At 35.1% G+C, this 24,582-nt stretch overlaps 1 protein-coding gene across 3 annotated transcripts in view; it reads left to right on the forward strand.

Annotated features, from left to right (window-relative positions):
* IREB2 (iron responsive element binding protein 2) overlaps positions 1–24,291 on the forward strand; it is a 49,829-nt gene extending 25,538 nt beyond the window's left edge. For all 3 annotated transcript variants that reach the window (XM_022580151.3, XM_089906937.1, XM_089906938.1), the window contains 15 exons: positions 855–994; positions 3,467–3,638; positions 5,574–5,674; positions 7,744–7,860; positions 8,933–9,092; positions 9,886–10,021; positions 11,196–11,280; positions 11,643–11,799; positions 12,111–12,235; positions 14,285–14,389; positions 14,486–14,628; positions 17,291–17,438; positions 17,524–17,646; positions 20,278–20,463; positions 21,175–24,291. In XM_022580151.3, coding sequence (XP_022435859.2) covers positions 855–994; positions 3,467–3,638; positions 5,574–5,674; positions 7,744–7,860; positions 8,933–9,092; positions 9,886–10,021; positions 11,196–11,280; positions 11,643–11,799; positions 12,111–12,235; positions 14,285–14,389; positions 14,486–14,628; positions 17,291–17,438; positions 17,524–17,646; positions 20,278–20,463; positions 21,175–21,285 — 2,009 coding nt within the window. In that variant the 3' untranslated portion in view covers positions 21,286–24,291. The remainder of the gene's footprint in view (positions 1–854; positions 995–3,466; positions 3,639–5,573; positions 5,675–7,743; positions 7,861–8,932; positions 9,093–9,885; positions 10,022–11,195; positions 11,281–11,642; positions 11,800–12,110; positions 12,236–14,284; positions 14,390–14,485; positions 14,629–17,290; positions 17,439–17,523; positions 17,647–20,277; positions 20,464–21,174) is intronic.
* The last annotated feature ends 291 nt before the right edge of the window (positions 24,292–24,582 follow it).

Below are 24,582 nucleotides of genomic sequence, written 5' to 3' on the forward strand. Positions count from 1 at the left end.
GCCCAGCACAGCACTACCATTTGTGGAGTGGTTAGTGATGATGATGACGATGTCTGTGAAGGTAATGTGCTTACTCCCTTATTTAAAGTCCTTCAGTGGCTTCTCCTAGCATTCTTTGCAAATCCAAATTTCTTCATGTTTTTTTTGTGTGTGTGGTACGCGGGCCTCTCAGTGTTGTGGCCTCTCCCGTTGCGGAGCACAGGCTCCGGACACACAGGCTCGGCGGCCATGGCTCACGGGCCCAGCCGCTCCGCGGCATGTGGGATCCTCATGCCGCGGACCGGGGCACAAACCCGTGTCCCCTGCATCAGCAGGCGGACTCTCAACCACTGCACCACCAGGGAAGCCCCCTCTTCATGTTTTTTATAGGGCCCATCACAGCCTGTTGCCTCTTTAGCCATTTACCCAAACACATCTTTTATTTACCCGAGTGGGTTGTGCTATTGCACCTCACGGCTTGCATCAGCTATTCCCTCTGGCAGAGTGCATGTACTCTTTTATAGGGTGCTATAATTGTTGGCTTTTTGTCTTTATCGTTAGACTGAGCTTCTTGAGGTTGACAGGGGCTGGGTTCTATTCATACTGTATCTTGAGCATAGCATAGTATCTAGCATAATAGATACTAAATGTTTTCTGAATTTAAAATAAAGGTAAAAATCAGTTTTTTCCAACCATATGAGTGGAGTCATTCTTTTTAGAAGACTTGAGTTCCATATCTATAGTAATAGCATTATAGTAATTCTGTGCAAGGTACTGTGTAAGACAAGCTCGTGAAACACCTAGAGATTTAGATGCTACAAAGATAAATTATCTTTAAATGCGCTATACTCATATACCTGTCTTTATTACATTAGGGGTTGGAGGTATTGAAACAGAAGCAGTTATGCTTGGTCTGCCAGCTTCTCTTACTTTACCAGAGGTGGTTGGATGTGAATTAACTGGCTCATCGAATCCTTTTGTTACATCCATAGATGTTGTTCTTGGCATTACAAAGGTAAGTTAAAATTTTGCTAGCTGTATAACTTAGTGGACATGATTTTTTTTGTAAGTAGAAGAGCCCCATAAGAGCAGGGATTTGGGTTCATCAGCTCATCCTCAGCACTGTGATGTTATTAGCTATGTCATCATAGTTATCATCATAGTAATAATAGCAAAATTTAACCCTTTATACTAGTAAGTACAAAACAATTTGTTGTGTCATTGTTCTCTTGACATGTTAACTCATTTATTCCTCATTACAAGCCTATGAGATTGTTACTATTGCCATCCTTATTTTAATTCTGTGAAAACTGAGACACAGTAAGGTTTAATGACTTAACCAGAGGGTCATAGGGCTGAATGGTCAGTGTAGAACAAGGTTTCCCACCCAGGCAGCCAGGTTCTTAAGTCCATGCTCTTAACCATTATGCCTTATTGCCTCAGTGAATGTTTGTTGCCTTCGTGAATTTAAAAAAAAAAGTCGTATTTAGGAAATGTCTAATTGCATCTCCTTTAATTTGACAAATTTGAATCATTTGTCCCCTGAAAACTATTACTGTATTAGTACTTTAAAAAATATAGGCTGTAAAAATGTGGTAGTGTCAAATTTTTCTATTGGCTATTTTAACATTTAAAAAAAAAGTCACTCTGCTGTACACCTGAAACTAACACAACATTGTAAATCCACTATACTTCAATTAAAAATAAAAAGAAATGATAAAAGTATTATATAGAAATTTTTTCTCTGAATTTTTAAAACATTGGCTGCATGCGTTTAATATATGTACTGTAGGGTTTCCTAAAGACAATAATTTGTAACTCTCCATCCTAAATTTCTAGTTTTCACTAACTTTATTGTAATGATTAAGTCCCATTTCGTTAAATGAATGAACCTGGGAAATGTTCCACAAATAATTCCAATTTGGATCCCAGCGTCTCAGCATTTTCTGTTAGGTTACTGGTCTGAAGGCTTTCAGAATACTCCGCAGGGAAAGTAAATGGTATTGCCTCCCTCTCACCATTTAGTATTGATCCTTCTTCCCTAATTAGAAAAAAATTGACATCTTGCAGAAATGATTGATTCAGTGTGTGGTACCAAAAGATCAAGAAGTTAAATAGAGAATTGAAGGATTATTCCTACAGGAAAAGGGATATCCCATTATAATTTTAGAAAAATCAATTCTTTTCCTTCACACATCCTGAAAATTAATGGTGCTTTTTAGATTCCTCCAGCTATATTTTTTCTTAACAATGTTCTACGTATACTTTTGACATTTTGGCTTATTGATGCAAAAATTAAATTTATTATGTAGGTGTACCTTTTTGATTATTTTGTCCCATATTTGAGGTCCTGTTCTATTCATGATCTTTGTAGGATTAATCATATATTGTTTTTCAAAATGTATATTGTGGTACCTCATTAATTTGGGGAAAGCAGCATTTGGCTTGCCGTATCTAATCTATATGGCTCTTATCCTCAAAAATAAAACAGTGAAAATTAGGAAACATCTCTCTTTTAGGGTTGAGTTTCTGCATCTATAAAACGTTTGGATTAAGTGATCCTTAGCACTTATAAAATGTTAGAGCTTAATGTTATTCATAGGTTGAATGTTGTTTCATACATCGTCACTGTGCTGAGCAGTCCCTCTATACCATTCTGACACCATTTTAAAATTGAGAGAAGGTGGGTAGCTGTTTTGGTTACTTAAAAATGAGTAATAAGAAAAATGATTTTAGAAGGAATTAAGTTTGAGGCCACATGTTAAATCCTATCAAAATGAAATTTACCTAGGGGGACTTCCCTGGTGGTCCAGTGGTTAAGGCTTCGCCTTCTAGTGCAGGGGGTGCGGGTTCGATCCCTGGTCAGGGAGCTAAGATCCCACGTGCATCGTGGCCAAAAAACCCAAAAACATAAAACAGAAGCCGTATTGTAACAAATTCAATAAAGACTTTAAAAATGGTCCCCATCAAAAACAAAATATCTTTTAAAAAAAAGAAATTTACCTATAATTAGTGATGCTGTAAATATTTGGATCAGTAGTTGGAATTCGAAGAATTTTTATAGCAGTATATAATTTTTTGAATTTAAATACACAGTTTCTTCAGTATATTAGTATTTCACTAAATCTAAGATGCCATCATTTGTTAGAAGCACCACTGTTTTATATGCTGCTAAGAAAGAAAGAAGACTGCCAGCTAACAGACACACCATAGAGTCTAAGGTATATGCTGATTTCAGAGACGTTAAAATGGGAATCTTAGCCATTTTGAACTTTCAAGCCCTTTTCTACCCTAATAGTAACATTTGACCACTCTTCTATTGACTGTTTACCTTAAAATACCTGGAAAACCAGAATGAGTTGATGTTTCATAAAAATAACAGAGGACCTCTTTCACTGTCAGTAGTAATGGATTAAAAATTAGATTTTATAGTTTTCAGAAAATCCATGCTAATTTTGTGTGTGTTTCTATGTATCTCTTTATATAGCACCTCAGACAAGTAGGAGTGGCTGGAAAGTTTGTTGAGTTTTTTGGAAGTGGAGTTTCACAGTTATCTATAGTAGATCGAACTACAATAGCAAACATGTGTCCAGAATATGGTGCTATCCTCAGCTTTTTCCCTGTTGACAATGTGACATTAAAACATTTAGAACATACAGGTAAGAACGTATAAGATCACTAGGATAAATGTGTTACATTTCCAATGTGTCTATCTGAAATATTGTGTAATAAATTACTACCTGGTACATGTTATTTAATGTTCATGAAATTGTCTTATTTTAAAACAGCAGCTTTGAAATAAACTGCATCAGATGTGTTTAAAGAGTGTTGTGTCCTCAAACCCTAGTCCACTGTAACCCATTTACAGCAGTTTAGAGGAGTTATTCAAACTGCTGATCTTTGCCTCACGTTTTCCCAATAATTAATAATGGATACCTCCACCCTGTTAGTGATCAGAGGTTGCAATTTAATGGAAGTCAGGCTTGCGCACATTTACAGCTGTTCTCTTCTACATCCAGGAAGAGAGGAGCCACGAGACAGAGTTTGGGAACCAGTGCTCTATCTAAAGAACAAGTACATAATTTTGTGAAAAGCAGCATAGGGTTACAGGTTCCAAATTCTTATTGTAGCCTGATTAACTAGGAACTTGGACCACTCTTCTGTTGACTAATATAGAAAATACTTGCAAAACCAGAATGTGTTGGTTTTATAAGACCCCCATTCTTTAAAAAGCAGGGTCTCTTGATTTGATCCACTTCTTTTTTTAAGAGATCATTACTGAACTACTAATCTCATCATAAGTATATTGGGGAGATATATCCTAGTGTTCTTCAATTTGGGGGCAGATTATGATAAGTCAAATGGCAAAATGGATGACTGGTCCTTTGGAACCTTGGAAGGAATGGTCCTCATAGAATACAGAGTTTTCTCTAAACTGGATTTTGGGTGGCAGAATGTTCAAGAGAGAAATGCCTTATTCCTTACATATTGATATTAATTAATGTCATAATGATCTGTCACTGTGTAACAAATTGTCCTAAAACTTAGTGGCTTAAAACAGCAATAATCATTTATTGCTGCATAGTTTCAGTGGGTCAGTAATTCATACAGGTACAGATTGTCTCTGCTTCATGATGTCTGGAGCCTCAACTGCAAGACTTAAAAGCTAGGGCCAGGAATCCTGAAGGTTTGTTCACTTGAATGTCTGGCAGTGAATGCTGGCCGTCAGCTGGGAACTCAGCTGGGACTGTCAGCCAGAACACCTATTTATGGTTTCTGAATATATAATCTGGGCTTTCTTACATGGTGGCTTTTCAAGAGTTGGTAACCTGAGAGAGCAGGGGTGTAGGGGGTTGGGGAGAGAGAAGGTACATGCCAGTTAGCCAGCTAGCCGGCTAGAAATTACATTGCTTAGGTTTAAGGGGAATGAACGTAGATTCTACCTCTTGATGGATGAATGTCAATGTCACATTGTAAGAGAACGTGTAACTTGGGATAGATATTGTTGCGGCAATCATTGGCAAATATAACCTGCCACAGTTACTTACTTCTCATCAAGCTTACAGATAACTACCAGAATGTTTAATTGGAAACTTTATTGTTAACATCTAAGTTCTTTTAATTTCTGGAAGATCTTGTTAAATCTCTATCCTGCTCTGTAAAACTATTCTTAACTTTCATTTACTTTATTCTTTCATTTTGACTATTATATTAATGTTGCTTGTTGTTTAGGGAAAGTAATGAATTTCATCTTTCATGGTGGCTAGTGATTTATTATGTTGAATTTTGTTATTGGCTTTTCTCTTGGAAACAATATTTTTGTGAGTTTTATATAACTGGCTCAGTATTTCCGATCTTGTCTGTGATTGAGTAACTTTTAAAAGGGGGGGTTCTGGTATGTCTTTTATAAAGTGTTTTCATGAAGGGTAAAATTTTTACTATTGAGAATAATATCAATTTGTAAAGAAATCTTTTCTGAGTGCTTAGTAATAAGTAATATTTGTTTCTTGCTCATCACTGAAATTCGGCATCATTACCCCCAAAGATTTAAAAATTTCTGAAAGGATTTTTATTGTTGTTAATCATCTTTTTAGGTTTTGACAAAGCCAAACTCAAGTCAATGGAAACATACCTTAAAGCTGTGAAATTGTTTCGAAATGACCAGGATAATTCAAGAGAACCTGAGTATTCCCAGGTATATACACAATAACCCACCTAATAGTAGTTAAGACTGTAAATTCTGGAGCCTGACCACCTGGGTTTGAATCCCACCTCTAAGACTTACCAGCTATACAACCTGGGCACTTTTTTAACCTTTTTGCCTCAGTTTCCTCATCTCTGAAATATGAAGATAATATCTACCTCATAGGATTCTTAAGAGGTTAAGTACAAATTCATTATGACAGTTTCAAGCACATAGTAAGTCCTCAATAAATGATAGCTGTTATTATTTAAGAAGTTAATGTTATTTGTGACCCAACTCTGATTTTATTCGTTAATTTTACATAAATTTATATTACAGTAAATTTTGTGACATTTTATCAAGTCTCAATTTTTAGTACTTAAAATATAAAATTGACTCAATTTATCAGTCTAATTTTTTTCTATTTTAGGATAAGAATACTATAATCTACTCCCCAAATATCAATTTTGATGATGTCTGCACCTGGTTAATATCTATACTTTGTAAAAAAATCCACCATTATGAAGGGGATATACAGTTATGTGATCTTAAATGTTAAAGATATTTTTACAGTCTAAGTAAATATTTCTTATCTTTTGGAAATTTATATTGAAGTAGGTAGAATTCACTTTCAGGAAAGTTGTAATAGAATTCACTTTCAGGAAAGTTGTAATAAAATTCACTTTCTAAAAGTGTGTCAGGGATCTAAATCAACTTGGTGTCATCATTGGTATGGTTAACTGTTAAGCTCTTTTTTTCTTGGGAAATCCATTTTCTCACCCAGCTTTATTTTTCCTCACAGCTTGTATCCCTGCCTGATACCTGTCAATTTGTATAATTATTTGCCTGTCTTTCCCTCACTAGAATGAATACAAGTAGGTTCCATGAGGACAGGAACTTCACCTGCTTTGTTTGGCACTCTGTCCCAAGCTCCTAGAAGAGTGCGTGGCACATAGTGGATGTTCAGTAACATGTTAGTTGAATAAGTGAATACATATAGTATATTGAGTGCCATATAGAACCCATAGGAATTGAATTTGTGTGACGTTCTGGGCAAATCTTCTAACTTCTCTGATTATTTTCTGGTCCCTTTCAGCACCATTTATCAAATCTAGTGCTCTGTCCACATTTTTTTTAAAAAGGGAAAGAATAAGAACAATTAAATGGAAACATTTTGGTGGTATAATGAAATGGAATAAATGTGCCTATTAAAAACCTGACCAGATAGATAAGAAATAAAACTAAAATTCACCAGGATGTTGATTTCAAGAGAAACTAATACATACACAGACTAGGATCACCTGGATCCATGAAATAAAAGTGTAGGAAAAGCAGGTGTTTCAGTTGTGCTCAACCAGAATAAACAGGGCTGTTAAATAATGATGAAAGCCACAGTGAAAAAAATTTGTTTGAATTGATTATACACAAATAAAATGTACATAGGGAAATGGTAGAAATACCAGAAGAAATTAATAGAAACCTAGCTGGGAGGTGGAATTTTTATAAAATATGATTTTTTTAAAACCAAGGAATAAAAGCATGGTCTGCAGGGGCCTGGCTAGCTAAACTAGAACCAGGAGTAGAAAAACCCTTTTCTGCTGCGTCCCCTAAGCACCCTCTATTGACCAGACTTAACATCATACAAGCTTAGAAAGGAGAAATGTTTACTAAGCCCACCTCTGTTATCACAGAGCAGGCAAAGAAGGATGAATTTGGAGCTCAGAAGCAATAAACTTAGCTGGCACAGGCATCTACTTTATCATCAGGCATGTGTGAAGACAGTGTTATCTTTGTGGGAAAAAACCATTTGGGGGGAAAAAATTTTATATAGACTGTATGGTTGGTGTTGTGCTAGTTTGCATACTGGTCTGCTAGTCTTTTAGCAAATTTTTATATATTATGTTTCATAAATTAAATGGAGTTGTTTTAAAATATTTCTTGGGAGTGTATATCACCATTAAAACAAATTGCATTAAAACAAATGTGAGCATATTCATTCTGCATCAGAAAGCAGTACTCATGTTGGAATCTGTACTTACGAATTCTAATTACTTTTCTCCCTCTTTTCTCTCATTTCCTAGGTGATCCAGATTAATCTGAATTCAATAGTTCCATCTGTCAGTGGTCCAAAAAGACCTCAAGATAGAGTTGCTTTGACAGATATGAAAAGTGATTTCCAAGCTTGCTTAAATGAAAAGGTAGATTACCTTATTTGTCAATACACTTCATGCTAAGTAAGTAGTGAAGAACTAGCAGGATGACCCATGAACTCAGTCAACTGCTGTATTTTTATATGTTATTGGCACACACCAGCAGCCCCCTCCTTTGCCTCTGTCCAAAGTGCAAGTCAGACATTTCATGAGCTTGTTCCCAGATCCACTGTGAGGACCAGAGGTTGATTGGGTATATTTAAATAAAAATTTAAAGTTAAAAATAGAGTTTCTCGGTCATGATAGCCTCATTTCAAGTTGAATAGGTACATGTGGCTGTGGCTCTTGTATTGGACAGCATAACTATTGAATATTTACATCATCACAGAAAGTTCTGTTGGGCAGCACTGCTCTAGACTTTTGTGATTTCCCAGACTAGGACAAAACCACTACACTGTTGTGATTACTCTCTTAAAGTCTGGTAAATTAACTAAATGCCAAGTGACCTCTTTGACTTTCAGGGTTTGTACTTCCCGTCTTGAGAATCATGGCTTCAATCTTGTCACTTTTTCTATTCTGAGAACTAGTAGCTGGCTTTTCAGAGCCTTTCTTTTTATTATTTCTTTTTTCTTTTTTTTTTGAGGAAAATGTCAAACTTCTACAGGAATAAAATAGTGTAATGAATTCCTGTGTCCCTCACTTGAACAATTACTAACTCATAACCCATCTTGCTTCATCTATTCTACATACATATAGACACACAGGATCATTTTGAAGCAAATGTTCAAGGCCATTTTTAACAGAAAATGTTTGTACCATCTCTTGAGAATTACTGTTAAGTAGGAATGAATAAAGAACAGCAAAGCCAAATAAGATCTGGATCATGAGTAGTTGGCTGGACTCAGTAGATAAAAGCTTAGGAACACCACCAGACTCCTGTCATGATTATTCAAATTCATGCTTCAGCTGAATTATAACTACTGAATGACACGGAACTTCAGCATCACTCATAAATAGTCAGAACTTATCAAAAGTCAAGGGTCTGCCATATTTTCTACCAGTCTTTTTTTCTATACATATCCAGAATATTTAGTTTATATTTATGTGCAAATTTGTATAGGTTGGATTTAAAGGCTTCCAAATTGCAGCTGAAAAGCAAAATGATATCGTCTCTATTCATTATGAAGGAAGTGAATATAAGCTGTCTCATGGATCTGTGGTCATTGCTGCCGTTATCAGTTGTACCAATAATTGCAATCCATCTGTCATGCTCGCTGCAGGTAGGTTGTGGTTTATAGCCATACATTTTCTGTTATATTCACATTCTGTTTCTTAGATTATGCATGAGTATTGATGCCTGTGTTTTATATTGAGAACCTGAGTTTTTAATTAGGTTTTAAGGAGCCTAAGTTTGATTTATGTTATTAATTTTGTTTTTATTACAAAGAAGGTGAATTTTTAAAATTATAACATGTATCTATGAGCTTTAGGTTGTATCTGTTTTTTCTGTCAATTTAGAAGTATAGTTAATTAGCAGATCTTTTGATCTACTAGACATTTACCACAGCAGTGTATTAGATTCAGTTGAGACACAAAGGAAGTAAAAGATTATTGACAAGGAATATAAATGAAATCAATTGTATGTACATGGAGCAATTCATTAATCGTATAAAATCAGTATAATAGATGTTAAATTGCTATTAGTTCATTATGATTATAGCATTTAAAATGGTTCATTTAATGATACGTGTTACATGTGTACATGATGTTATTATATATCCTTTTCCATTTGTGTGCATGATGCCATGATATCAGATTGTATATTAATAATTTATAATGTAAAAGCTAGTATATCTACCACAATTTTTTATTTGTTTTAAATGAAACAAATCAGTAGAATAAAGTGAACAAAATAATGACAATAAATGTGTGAATTTTAGACTTTTACCCTGTCCTGTATTGGAGATGACCTGTAAAATAAACCATAAACCCTTTCTTACTTCCTACTTTAATATGAGGGAAAGAGGGAGAGAAACATGGCCATAATAAATTATTGTTTATTTACTGTTGCAGGTCTTTTGGCTAAAAAAGCTGTTGAAGCTGGTCTGCATGTTAAACCTTATATAAGAACAAGTTTATCTCCAGGCAGTGGGATGGTTACACATTACCTCAGTTCAAGTGGAGTATTACCATATCTTAGTAAGCTCGGGTAAGTGACGGTTACCACTCTTTATATTGACATTGGTATTCAGCAGTGATTGAAACTACTTGTTAGGACCTTTCATATACAAAAAGAAGATAGAAAAAAACGCTTTAGTTCTACTTGTTGCCTTGCCATTACCACAAAATCTTTGAGGCCGTTTCACTCAGCAGACATTTACTAGGCATATTCAATGAGCAGCAAGGCATCGTGTTGGCTACAAAGAAGTAGGAGATGTGATCTCTAATTTAAAGATGGAAACACAAGACAAACAAGTAAAACCAAGTAACAGTGACAGACAGGTAAGGGATGGTACCAAGTACTGCATAATTTGCATGAGTCATGTAGATCATCAGTTTTCAGAACAGAGTAAGATATAGGTTTTATTATTAACTGAATAAATTGTCTTAATTGAGGTTTTGTGAGATTATTATATCCATTAAGCATAGGTTAAGTTGTCCCTGAACTTTGGAGAAAATAACTTATATTGTTTATGTACTCAAAAAAATAATTGATGCTAGCTGTGTTTTCACTGTGTATCTTGGAACATAGTGTCTTACGTAAATCAATTCTTTTGCAAAACTGCCAAGTTTTAGGTTTTTTTCTTTGTTTAGAAGAGCAGTTGAAAGTAATTTTGAGGATTATACCTGTAATTTTTAAGTTATATCATCTTGGAGTTTTTGTCAGGAGCTTTTCTTGGGTTTAGTTGGTTGAGAATTAAAAGATTACTCCTATCAGAGTACCCAATTACAGTGCCTCTTTGGGGGCCTTTGGTCAGATTGTTGCAGCCAGGTCCTCTTGATATTTGACAGTTTAAACCCCTTTGGAGGACAGTATAATATCGATTTTTTGAACGGTCATGTTATATTCCTAGCGAGTGGTATCTGAAGAATTTTCTTGCGTAGTGTGATAAGTTTTGTGTCAGATTTAGTTAACCAAATTTAACTAGGGAGTGTCCTAAGTATCAGGGCTCTTCAGAGGTTTGCATTCAGTACAGATAGCATGGCTGAGGGTCAGACTTGATTGCTCAAAAGCTGTGAATGAACGTGTTGAAGAAGGTTCCTGTGTTGTGAATATTCTCTTCAGCAATCTTACTACAGTGATGGAAATGAAAGATAAGACTTGTCCTTTCTTTACAAATGTTGTGATTTTCTGTCCAATCCATTTATTTTTTGAAATGCAGATTTGAAATAGTTGGCTATGGATGTTCAACATGTGTGGGAAATACAGCACCCTTATCAGAAGCAGTTTTAAATGCAGTAAAACAGGTAAACTGTGTGGATCAGTAAGACATCCAAATGGTTTTTCTAACTGTATTTCACTATTATCAAAAATATATATTAATGTATTTATATTTCTGTAGTCCTTGCATCTCTTGGGAAGAGTAACCTATCAATCATAAAATGATTCTTTGAAGTCATTTTTAGAACCTTGAACTAATTCCTTAATAGTATAGGAATTATTTTAGTTTATTTGCAGTATTGATAGTTCTGTACCTAATAATTGGAAATAATGCTTTTGGTTATCATGCCCTCAGAAGTGTAATATTTGAGATTTCTTATATGTGATTATCGAAATTTGTACCATCTCTTGAATTGAATATATTCATTTGTGTTTTTTGTTTTTTCAGGGTGATTTGGTTACTTGTGGAGTTTTATCTGGAAATAAAAATTTTGAAGGTCGTCTTTGTGATTGTGTTCGTGCCAATTACCTTGCCTCTCCACCCTTAGTGGTAGCTTATGCCATAGCAGGCACAGTGAATATAGATTTCCAGACGGAGCCTTTAGGTATCTTTTCCTTTATATGTATACATATATACCTGCACACACTTTTTTCCCCAAAAGTTGTACTTTGGAAATGTTTCCTAGACTGTTCATTTATTGAATTATTGCAGAAAATCTTATCACGATGCATTATTAATTTTTGATTCATGTGAAGAATATATAATGTGCAAGTAATTAGTTCTTTCAGCTGCTTACACGTGAAGCACTCTTGTTGAATAATATACTTGGTTTCTGTGATGTGTCTTTGAAAAGATGTGAACATTTTGAGGGAGTTACTTTTTATATTAAATTTCATATGAAAAATTTTTAACCAGGTACTGACCCTACTGGCAGGAATATTTACCTACATGATATTTGGCCTAGTCGAGAAGAAGTTCATCAGATAGAGGAAGAACATGTTGTATTATCCATGTTTAAAGCATTAAAAGAGAAGACAGAGGTAAGACTCTCATTTGTTTCTTAAAAGGTTTAATAAAGTGGCAGTGTTTCTTTATTTCATGTATCTTTCTGAATAGAATCAAAATTAAAATTACATTATCTTGAATACACAGTTTTTAATGAGTGACATTTTGTATCTGGAATCTCTAGTATCTAAGAGTATCAGAATTGATTTATTTACTCATTAGAAATGTATAGCAAACATTTATATTTGGCATTCTGAACATGGACACAGTTCATAGAAAATGCCCTTGTTGTTGTTCCCATTCAAATGGTTCAAAATTCAAAAGAAATAAGAGCAGACATTGAAATCTCCCTGCCACCCATTCCTTAGCCATCTACTTTATCTCCTCAAAGGCAACCAGTTATGTGTTTCTTAAGCATCGTTCCGGAGATGTCTTGTGTATCTAGAAGCTAATACATGTATTCACACTTTTGAAAAAGAACTTAGAATATAAATAGAGCAAAAATGATAGTTATTCACTTAACAAATTATTTATTTATTTATTATTTGATTTATTTATTTTTTTGTGGTACGCGGGCCTCTCACTGTTGTGGCCTCTCCGTTGCGGAGCACAGGCTCCGGACGCGCAGGCTCAGCGGCCATGGCTCACGGGCCTAGCCACTCCGCGGCATGTGAGATCTTCCCGGACCAGGGCACGAACCCGTGTCCCCTGCATCGGCAGGTGGACTCTCAACCACTGCGCCACCAGGGAAGCCCAACAAATATTTATTGAGAGTCTAGTATGTGCCAGGCACTCTTCTAGCTGTTTGGAATATATCAGTGAAGAAGACACAAAGTTCTCAAGGGGAGAGGCAGATAGTAAACTGTAGACAGAATAATTAGGTAAATTACACAATATGTTAAAAAGTAATGAGTGCTGTAGAAAATTACAGAACAGGGTAAAGAGAACCAATTGTGTAAAATTTGGGGAGTAGATTGCAGTTTTATATAGGATAGTTGAAAACATGGTATTTGAGCAAAGTTTTGAAGGAGGTGAACAAGTTAGTCATATATCTGAACAAAGAACAGGGCTCGGGCTTCCCTGGTGGCACAGTGGTTGAGAGTCCACCTGCCGATGCAGGGGACACGGGTTCGTGCCCTGGTCCGGGAAGATCCCACATGCCGCGGAGCCTGCGCGTCCAGAGCCTGTGCTCCGCAACGGGAGAAGCCACAGCAGTGAGAGGCCCACATACCGCAAAAAAAAAAAAAAAAAAAAAAGAACAGGGCTTACCAGGTAGAGGGACCAGTGTAAAGGCCTTAAGGAGGGAACTGTAATGAAGGCAATGTGACTAGAACATAGGAAGTAAGAAGGATCGTGGTAGAAAATGATGTCCAGATTACATAGGGAATTTTCTTTTACTCTGAAGTGAGATGGGGAGCCATTGGAAGGTGTGGAACAGGAGTGTCATAATCAAAAAGATTACACTGTCTTTGAATTGAAACTATATTGGGGCAAGAGGGTTGGGTAATAAGGATAGAGTCAGGAGGACCTATTGTATGTAGTAGTACAAAGTAAAAAATGGTAATAGCATGGAACATTTGGGGTAGCAGTGGAGGTGGTGAGTAATGGTGAGATTTTGAACATAGTTTGAAGGCAGGACTAATAATACAGTGATGTAGGACAAATATGTTGGAAAAAAAAAGGTTTTCTCCATGATAATATTCTTAAATATTAAAAGTATACCCCAAAACACGCTTAATGTTTTAAGTTAAGCAACATGTTTAGATCTTTCTAAATTCTTTAGCTTTTCTGGGGTTCTGTAAAGCCTTTCACATTCAGTTTGTATTGAAACTTAACTCTTAGGGCATTCCTGAAAATCTGGTGTGCTGGAAATTTTATCGATGAGCAAATTTTATCAATTCAGTCCAAAAATGTCATAATTTTATAGAATGCAGTATTTTAGCTTTCTTTCCAAATGGATGAGGCCTATTTTCTTTTTTTAATTCTAACCTAAGTACTATGTTAATTTCCTCATTTTCATAAACCTCTTTTTCTGACTCCATTTTATCTCTCTTTTGGTTTATCAACCAAAACCATATTCACAGATGGGAAATAAACGGTGGAATTCTTTAGAAGTACCAGATTCAGTTTTGTTTCCATGGGATTTAAAGTCTACTTATATCAGATGTCCTTCATTTTTTGATAAGCTTGTAAGTACTTTTTTACTATTTGACACTTAAAAAATTGTTTGAAGTTCAAAAAACCTCATGAAGAGTTAAATGCCTTCAACATTTTTTACCTTTTAGACCAAAGAGCCAGTTGCACTCCAGCCTATTGAAAATGCCCATGTCTTATTATATCTGGGAGACTCTGTCACGACAGATCATATATCACCTGCTGGAAGCATTGCTAGGAGTAGTCCTGCTGCTAAGTATTTGACAAACAGAGGGTATGTGTACATGGTTATAGGCTGTTTTTGTTGTATCTTTCTCATTAATTAAGAGGCTTTTACTGGTCATGTTCCTTTATCCAGTAAATTACATGCTATCATGGGTGTCTGATTGTCTATGTATTTGACCTAAGCAATAACTGGGATACCTGTTGTACCTGCTTTTGCTTGTAACTTTAGAAATTGAAATTACTATTTTAAATTGAGCCCTTGTCCATTAAATAAACAACTAATTGGAAACAGGAGTTTTCTTTTTCAGTGCTACTTTGTTGAAAAGTCAGATTGGTTTGACCTACCAAATAAAGCCTGATGGTTCTAACCATCTTCCAGTGTTGGACTGCACAATTTAAATGTGTGTATTTTGGGCTATAAAATGTACTTGCGTGAGGCTAGGCTTGATCTGTATCAAATCAAAAGACAATGAATTTCTGCTTCTTGAGGGTAAAATTTCACAAGAATAATAAATGTGAATGTGAAGGAGATCATTTACATAGGATATATAAATCCAAAACTAGAAAGATTTTGTTTCATTTCTGTGTGATTAATAACGTAGAGTTGCTCGGTTATCAAAGAACTGTTTTGACACCAGAGACAAAATTTTGCTAAAGGTAGAATTTGTGGTATTGCTGCCTGATTAGCTTTTTGATGCTTGAGCTATGCAAATGATAAGACTTTTCATTGAAATATCTTATAAAAATCAGTGCTACATAGCTTTGTTTGACATGTAATACTGCATAGCTCTTACTATAATCTCATTAGTGCTATTGTGAAATCTGTGTTTGAATTTATTTTCTAGTTAATTGTAGTTTGGTGGGAATTAAAACACTTTTTGGTAGAAATTGCTAATAGCAACTCCATTTGGTGTAATTTGATGAAGATAAATCAGTTTGTTTTACACACGGCTTTTGTTCATAGTGGTGAGAAATAAAATAAGTTTTATTTCTCCCAAATATTTTTGAAAAGGTGATTTCCATCTTGGTCGTAATTGTGACAAAGATTCCAACCCCCTCCCAAAGAAAAAGCCACCACTTCTCTCAAATACACAATTTTTATATTTATTGTAATTGCTGATATGGATTTCTTAGCACAGTTAATACCGTAGTTTTTGTCAGTTAAAAATTTTATTTTTAAAGACACTCAAACCCCTCACCATCTCCATCCTGAAGTACAGTGTTCAAATGTACATCCTGAGATAAGATGTTTAAATTAGAAGAATATTTGTTGTCTTCACATAAAAGACCAAATTAGAGACTGATGGAAGTTGGTTGTTGATTGTTGAGATGCTTATGCTCAGTTTTCTCTTGTCCCTAAAAGATCATTTATATAGTAACCAATCCAGTAGCAATGAATACCCATAGCACACAGATAATGGTGTCTAAATACCAATTCTTAGGACAAGCAACCAATTCATCTTAGGGAAATGGTTGATTCCAGGTTTGGCCCTGGAAAATATACAAGATGATTCTAGATGTCTTATACCAAAAGCAAAGGAGCTATAGAGACTACCAAGGAGTGTCTTAATTCCCACCAAACTACAATTAACTTCCAGGCTTTCTGTCAAAAGGTCTCAGGAGCCAACTTGAATCTGTCACTGCTCAAAGATGGGACATGTTGAGCATCAATAAAGAATATAACTGGAATGGGTTGAAACATAATGAATATGTTTAAATCCATGAGTTCATAATAATACTAAAAGAGAAAAATTTAAAACTCCAAGTTACCTTTGAAAGATGATGGGAAACCATCTCATTATTTAACAATAAAGTCTTTTCTGTATGGAATGTATTTCATTATAACCAAATCATTGATGAAGGAAAGTTTGTCTTCATAGAAGTTTTCCAGCTAAACAATGAAGAAGGAATAAGAGAAATAGAGTATCATCATTTTGCAGTCCCTAGTGTAGTCTAGACAATGATGGTCAATCACTGGTAGCATTCCAGAAAGAGAAAACTGGGTATCATGTGCTCCTGATGGAAGTACGACCTGTGCAGCATTGTTGCAAAAATTAAAAACCCAAACCTTGTCAAGTCACTAGATTTGACATCTGGTTAACAAGAAATACAGGAGGGAGAACAACATATGAAATGATACTGTGGAGATGCAGTCAGCACGGTCTAGATATAGGAAACTACACTACAAATGACCTAATTTCTTTAGATAAAGTATAAGAGGGGACAAAAAAGGAGAGGGAACATATAGATTAAAAAAGACTTAAGATCAGCTGGATGAATTTATAAACCATATTTGGACCTGATTGGAGCAAACCAACAACTAAAAAAGTAATAAGAAAACCAGGGACATTTGAATATTGACTGGCTCGCTGGTATTAAGAAGTTCGGAGGGTTTTGTCTGTAACAAGGTAGTATTTTTAAGTCCATATCTTTTAGAGAAACATACTGAAATGTATACAGTTAAAATATGATATCTGAGTTTTCTTCAGAACAGTCTAATGGAGGATGATTATAGAAGAAACAAAGATTCCATGAATTGATTATTGTAGAGTAGTGATAGGCTTCTGGGCATTCACTGTTCTGTTTTCTCTACTTTTGTGCATGCTTGAAATTTTCCATAATAAAAAAGTGTTTATGAGTAAGTTTTACAATTTAATAATGTGATTATTTTCCATCTAAAATAAAAACTAACTTTCATAACTTTGTTGCAGCCTTACCCCTCGTGAATTCAACTCTTACGGAGCCCGAAGAGGTAATGATGCTGTGATGACAAGAGGCACTTTCGCAAATATCAAGCTTTTTAATAAGTTCATTGGAAAACCAGCTCCCAAAACAGTTCATTTTCCATCAGGACAGACGGTAAGGATGTATACAGAGTATTTAGGCAGTTGCTAACTAGATCAAAATTTGTATTAAAATTTCTTATGTTTGTTTTAATCTACAGCTAGATGTATTTGAGGCTGCAGAGCTGTACCAGAAGGAAGGTATCCCACTGATTATTTTAGCAGGGAAGAAATATGGTTCAGGAAATTCAAGAGATTGGGCTGCCAAAGGACCATACTTGCTGGTATTGATTCTTAAATTTTATCTTAAACTTCAAAGAGTTTTAAATATTCCCTTTTGTCAGTAACATCCTGTCAAAGTTCATTTTGTTCACTTAGACTTTGTATGCCTACTTGGATCTCATCTGTGGGTGTTTTTAAGTGACCTTATATAATACGTTGTACTAATCTAGTTGCATTTTAATACTCTGAATTTAATTAAACTTACATCAGTCTTACTTGTGAAAATAAATGTGGTAGAGGGAAAGGATATTCCGTCTTAAATTATTGCTTTATAATAATAATTATACCCATTGGTAGTTTTACTTGCCCCCTTTTCATTTAATTTTCTCTGATTTGCTCCATCAAAGGTTAACGACTCAGAGATAGTGGGCCACATTTTACTTTTATCTTTTTCCTAATAGGTGATATTGCTCCCTGGCTGTCTGCTAGGAAGACATTTCTGTTGAAACTATTTCCTTGTTGAAGAGCAAATAGGGAATCTGTTGGAGAGAATAGTCCTGTGACGTGTGCTCTCTGCCGTTTCATACTCATACTGTGCTTCTCTTTACAATTGTAGTTGTTGAAGAGGCTGGTCAAAATACAGCCCTCACAGCTATCATAATCATACAAACGTCATTGGTTTTGAACCTTTAATTCCCCTCCCCCTTAAAATGTAAATACTCTAAGGAACTGTGAGAATAAGTCTAATTCTTTTGTCTTTGTAAGATAATAATTTTAAGTACCAACATACTTCAGAGATACTCCAGTTTCGGTTCTTCACCGCTGCAAGAAAGTGATTATCACAATAAAGCGAGCTGCACAAGTTTTTTGGTTTCCCAGTGCATATAAAAAGTTATGTTTACACTGTACTGTAGTCTATTAAGTGTGCAACAGCATATCTAAAAAAAAATTGTACATACTTTAATTAAAAAATACTTCATTGCTAAAAAATGCTAACCATCATCTGAGCCTTCAGCAAGTCGTATAGTAACATCAAAGATCACTTGTCACAGATGGGCTTCCCTGGTGGCGCAGTGGTTGAGAGTCCGCCTGCCAATGCAGGGGACACGGGTTCGTGCCCTGGTCCAGGAAGATCCCACATGCCGTGGAGTGGCTGGGCCCGTGAGCCATGGCCGCTGAGCCTGTGCGTCCGGAGCCTGTGCTCCGCAATGGGAGAGGCCCCAGCAGTGAGAGGCCCGCGTACCGCAAAAAAAAAAAAAAGATCACTTGTCACACATCACCATAACAAATAAAATAATAATGAAAACATTTGAAATATTACAAGAATTACCAAAATGTGACACACACATGAAGTGAGCAAATGCTGTTGGAAAAATGGAGCCTGTAGACTTGCTTGACACAGAATTGCCAAAAAACTTCAATTTGTTAAAAAACACAGTAGCTGCAAAGCTCAATAAAATCAAGGTATGTCTATATCGTGAATATTAATCATAGGGATAGGTTCCCATCTTTTCCTCAAGATTTTTAGCTTTTGTTGTCGCGGGCTTTCCTCATACAGCTGTTGATCCTTGGCTGTCCATTCAGTTAGACATTAAAAAACTGATTACAAGCTGTAGTTGTGAGCTACGTTTTGTTAGTGGGCCTTACTAATGATAAGCTACCTTTTTCATTGAGATAGCCCTATATGTTAGTATCTGTAAATATTTTCTCTGGGCCATTCAGTGAGACCCATTGAAGAAACAGACTTACTCCCCCCATTTCTGATAGTATTCTCACCCAGACTTCCCGTGAGCCTAGTGTTCCTCTTCAGTCTAGAGCATCCATCCTCTATAGGGTGATGGCACTCCCAAGGGGTGCAACAAAATCTTACTCTTCTTATGTATGAAGTATAGATATACATATACATATATAAACAGATACACAGTATATTTGTGACATTAAATTTGGGGGGGTGGTGGGCAATGAGGAGGAAGATGTGATTAGAAGGGAAATGTCTAAAACTCCTTAGGAGGATAATAATGAAAAAGAGTAGAGAAACATGGGAACTGAGCTGGAGATCTTACTGCTTTTTATAGACTTCTGACTACTATCCCAGTGTTCTGAGAACCTCATGCCTCTGAGTCTCAAGCCTTTTCTAGGTTCTTTGTTGCAAATTGACTCAAATCTTACTGGTATCACCCTAGTTTCAGTTTATCAGTTTGTAGTTTCAACATTGTCTGCTAAGTCAGTTACCTGTCTCTGTTTTCTAAATATTTATAGAATTTGCACATCCTATTCCCTTTGTTGCTATGGGTTTACACTTCTTTATTCTTTTATTTTAGTGGCAGTTTAAAAGGGAGTTTTGATGAACACATATGTTAGATCTACCATAATTAAACAGAAATCCTCCTGAGCCCTTTTTGAGTTTAAAGCAGCCGCCCCCAATTATAGAGAGCGCTTACTATATGGTAGGCATTGGCAGTACTTAACCCTGGAGTGGCCGAGGGGCAGTTAGGAGTTAAGGAGCTACTTAGAGAAAAATAACCTATAAAAGATTTCTTTAAATACTTTGATATAACACTGACCTTTAGTATGGGGTGTTGGGTTTAAAGTTTTTACAGAAAAGCCAAAAGTAGAATTTTTTTCCTTTTAAAATGCTCAGTAAAGCAACTTTCAGAGATGAATGGAGGAAATAAAATGCATGTTTGTTACAGGGTGTGAAAGCTGTTTTGGCTGAAAGTTATGAAAAAATTCACAAAGATCATTTGATTGGAATTGGCATAGCTCCACTTCAGTTCCTTCCAGGAGAAAATGCAGATTCTTTGGGCCTCTCTGGCAGAGAAACATTTTCTTTAACATTTCCTGAAGAACTGTCTCCTGGAGTTACATTAAATATAAAGGTATATCTAAAATTCTCAAATATATGATTGTGTACTATATATTTAAATAGATGGTTGTAAATTGAGTAAGAAACAATTACTGTAAATTGCATACTAATGTCAGTTAGTGAACAAGTTGTAGTTTGAGAAGGCTCTGTTTTCTCTGTACTTAAACCGATGTTAATATAGTTGATGTTCTCCGAGGAAAAGTAGAAAACACTGTATACTTAGTCCAGAAAGAAGACATGGACTTCCAATTACACACGTTAACTTCCTTTTCCTCGTTATCAGCTCTCTCTGTCCTGATCTAATTTTATCCCAGGCACGTACACCACTTTAGGAGAAGCCAAAATTGAGTGTTCAGGGTTAGAGTAACACAGACTTTACAACCAAGAAGAAAGGAAAAAGTAGCAATATTATATGCGATGAATATTTAACATAAAATGACCATGAGTAACAACTTCCCTAATTAGTAAGTCAAAATCTAAATCATTTGATTTAATGTTTTAGGTGATGCGATACTTGTTATTTAGAATTAGGGACTAAAATAACATGTTTTTCTACTTAGGTGTGAAGCCTATGGTTTGGTATCTTAGGTGTTTTCAAGCAGGAGAAATGTTTCTCAGACAGAATATGAGTATAGCCATTGAATATGAAGACAGATGGTCTTAACCACTAAGTAAAACTTTGTAGATTTTACCACTCATGTGAGATGTTTTTGTTTGTTTAAAGACAAGCACTGGAAAAGTATTCAGCGTGATTGCTTCCTTTGAAAATGATGTGGAAATAACATTGTTCAAACATGGAGGATTATTAAACTTTGTGGCACGAAAATTCTCATAGTATCTACTCACCATGGATACCTTTCATAACTGGTAACTGCAAACAAAGCCTTTTGTGCTGGACCCAGGAATCCTTACCATGGAGCTGCAGGTAGTCCCAGTATGCTCACTTATCTCATCCATGGATGTAAATGATTATGAATCAACGTAGTGACTGAAATGAAATCTTCTTGATTTTAAATAATATACGAATGGTGCTATTAACATTGCTAAAATCAGCGTGTGAAGTGTGTTGTGGAAGAGGCCTGTAAGTATGGGGGGATATTTTATCAGACCATTTTGTAAATAAAGGCAGAATTTGAACTTGTGTTAAAGATTCTTATATGAGTAACCTTCCTGAAGTCTTTCGTTTAGTTTTGCACCTATAAAACTGTATACTACTGTTTGTTGGTTTAAGAGTAGCAGATTGAAATATAACAAGCCAGATAACTTTAAAATTGTGGAAGGTGAAATCTGATTTATAAGTGGATTTTCAGATATATTCGTTCCTTTTCAGAATTGAGTTGCACATAGTTGTCATTCTTAGTTTGTAATATAAGCCAGGGTTATCCTAAGTCTCAGTCTAACTGCAAGGGATAGAACCTGCCCCATACACAATCATTCTGTCCAATCCAGCCAAGGTTTCCTCCACATCAGAAGGTGGACTGTTACAGAATACAATTGATTGCGTAGCACCATGTATTGGCAGTGAAAATATGTATCACATATGCAGCCCTTAATTTTTCAGTAATTTGCTGCTGTGACCCTGGCAAGCCTCAGATGGCATTATATCAATTGGATTATTTTGCTCACTCTGTGTGATACTGTAACTTCCTATAACCTAATATTTTAGGTATTATTAACTAAAATTCCACACTCATTTATGGTTGCTAAAGAGAACTTTAATCATTAAACGCTAACATGATTTCCTCTAGATTTTAAAATTATCCACCCTAAATTATATGGTTGCTCAACCCTAAACAGTTTTTAAATGTTGGTTACTTCTTAATTATTTAAATCGATTTCCTGTCATTTTGAATCATTTTACCTGGGAAGCATGATACTATTAATTATGTATGCTTTTGCTAACCGTCAGGATAAAACACTTAAGTTATTGCTGTCTGAATACTGTATTTTCTCTATTTGCATGTCTATTTATCACATCAAATGTTATGTCAACAAGAAGTTTGTCAACTTTTAAGAAAAAGGTTGGATAATTAATTCCAAAAAGTCCTATACCTTTTTTTTTTAATTAAGAAATTAAACTTAGCAGGCAGAAGGTTAATTGTAGTGATTTTTTTTCCCACATGGAGATCATCATATGACCTAGTTAAGTTACTGCAATTCAGAATTAGCTCACATTGCACAGAATAAAGAATTGTTTTAAGCTAAAATGCTGAAATTACCAAACCAGTGGGTAAAGACCACTGAGAACTTTGCACATAATCAAATCATACAATCTTTTGAAAATATTCTGCAAATATGTATTTAGACAATTAGATGGACTAGAGTTTGCAAAATGATTTCCCTTTTATCTAAATTTTTTATAAATATTTTCTTTGATACTTTCAAATCACATGTTCTTGATATTTTATAATGCTGTGTATTTGTCAGTGCATATGTTTTTAATTTACATGAAAACATGAATTAGGGATGGAGAATTTACAAGTTGAACATTAAAATATCTGTTACAGGCTTTGAAGAAATGATAATCCAGATTGTTACGTGTGGGGAAAACATCTGTTTCATTTTTAAGCCATACTATAATATAATATGTAACCTACGGGCAGAGGCCTGGGCATCATCATAAACAGCACATCTAGGAGATGAAGAGATGATAAAGCTAGCCAGCTGTGAATTAAGCATTTAAATTTCCAGTCTACCTAGTCCAGTAATAATACAAGCAGATCTTGTATTTCAGGAACAAAATCAAGGTTCTCTTAATCTCTTGCTTATATACAATGAACCAAAAAGCTTGGTAAGCAATGGCTGTCAATTTGTGAGGAGAGTCATGGATGTGTGTCCCAAAGCATACCTATATTTCTGCCTCCAGCCAAATTCTGTGTTTGCAGAAATGTGGCCCGTGTTGGTTTTTATTGTTTTACTTATCTCCTTTGTTGAATATATCTGGATAATTTGGTGTTCTAAAACGAATACACAAATATTGTGGCAGGAAGTATAATAGGCCCCTTAGAGAAGCAAATTAGTGTTGTGAATTTAAAAGTACAATTTCAAAGGTCATTATCAACAGCAGCATTTTTGTTATATTTTAAGAAACATTATGCTACATACCATTGCCATATTTCATGCCTTTGGGTTGCTAATCGCTGAAAATGTCATCCAGTCACTGAATTGCCATTAGTATACCTGAAAAGTTTCCAAGATGACAGTTGTTACTTCCTGTTTTATCTCCAAGCTGACGTTTGAACGAGAGGTATTAGACTCCCTTTAGCTAAATTGCTCAGTTTTTCACTGGGAATCAAACTTCAGTGGTACTAAAGGACAAAAAGTACAGCTAAGACCTAAATCAGAATTCTAGTTGTTTGCATATATGGTAACAGTGTTGTGTGCATTTGCCTTCTCAGTGTTGAGTGAGAGGATGAGGAGAAATTATTTGACATTTTTCTGTGGTTGAATTAAAAGACACCTTTCTTTTGCCTTTAGGTTTAGGAGAAAGTGCTAAGATACTGGATGTTGACCCTATCTTAGTTTGATTTGGAGTTATAAAAGAGAGGGGAAGGAGGTGGACTTAGTCTTCTTTAGTGACTTTTCCCCTAAAGTGTGATAGTGCTGATGTTTCTATCAGTTTTACACATAGTATGTAATTATGAAACCATATATCTCACTTAAGTAAATATAAATCATTGTCTATTATTTAAAGCCAACAAAACAGTATAACAGTTTTAAGTTCAATAATTTTAAGTATTGTATAGAAATATATTGGAGGCAAAGTTCAGTTGATGACAATTGTGTATATGTTACTGATGCTGTAAATTATTTTTAATAAAGAAAATTGTATTATCACATATTTGACTCTTGTTATAAAATATTTTGTGGTAATTGAAAAATAAAATATGATAACTTAAAAAGAAATAGGATACCATCCAGAAATTTCTCTTCAAACATGTTAGTTAAATGTTCAGACATTAGTTATTCCCAATATAACTGCCAAAATGAGAATGAAAACCAAGATAAAGTTTGCAGTAGGAATAGCCTCGAGGAAACAATAAGTAAAGTTGAACTTGATTCAAGGGTTGTTCCAACAGGTACTTAGATTCATGGAATAACATTTTTAGAGTTGAAAAGACTAATCTCTCAC

The sequence above is a fragment of the Delphinapterus leucas genome, chromosome 2 (assembly GCF_059928025.1).
Source record: "Delphinapterus leucas isolate spDelLeu-1000000601 "Yukka" chromosome 2, BTC_Dleu_Yukka2, whole genome shotgun sequence".
Lineage (NCBI taxonomy): Eukaryota > Metazoa > Chordata > Mammalia > Artiodactyla > Monodontidae > Delphinapterus > Delphinapterus leucas.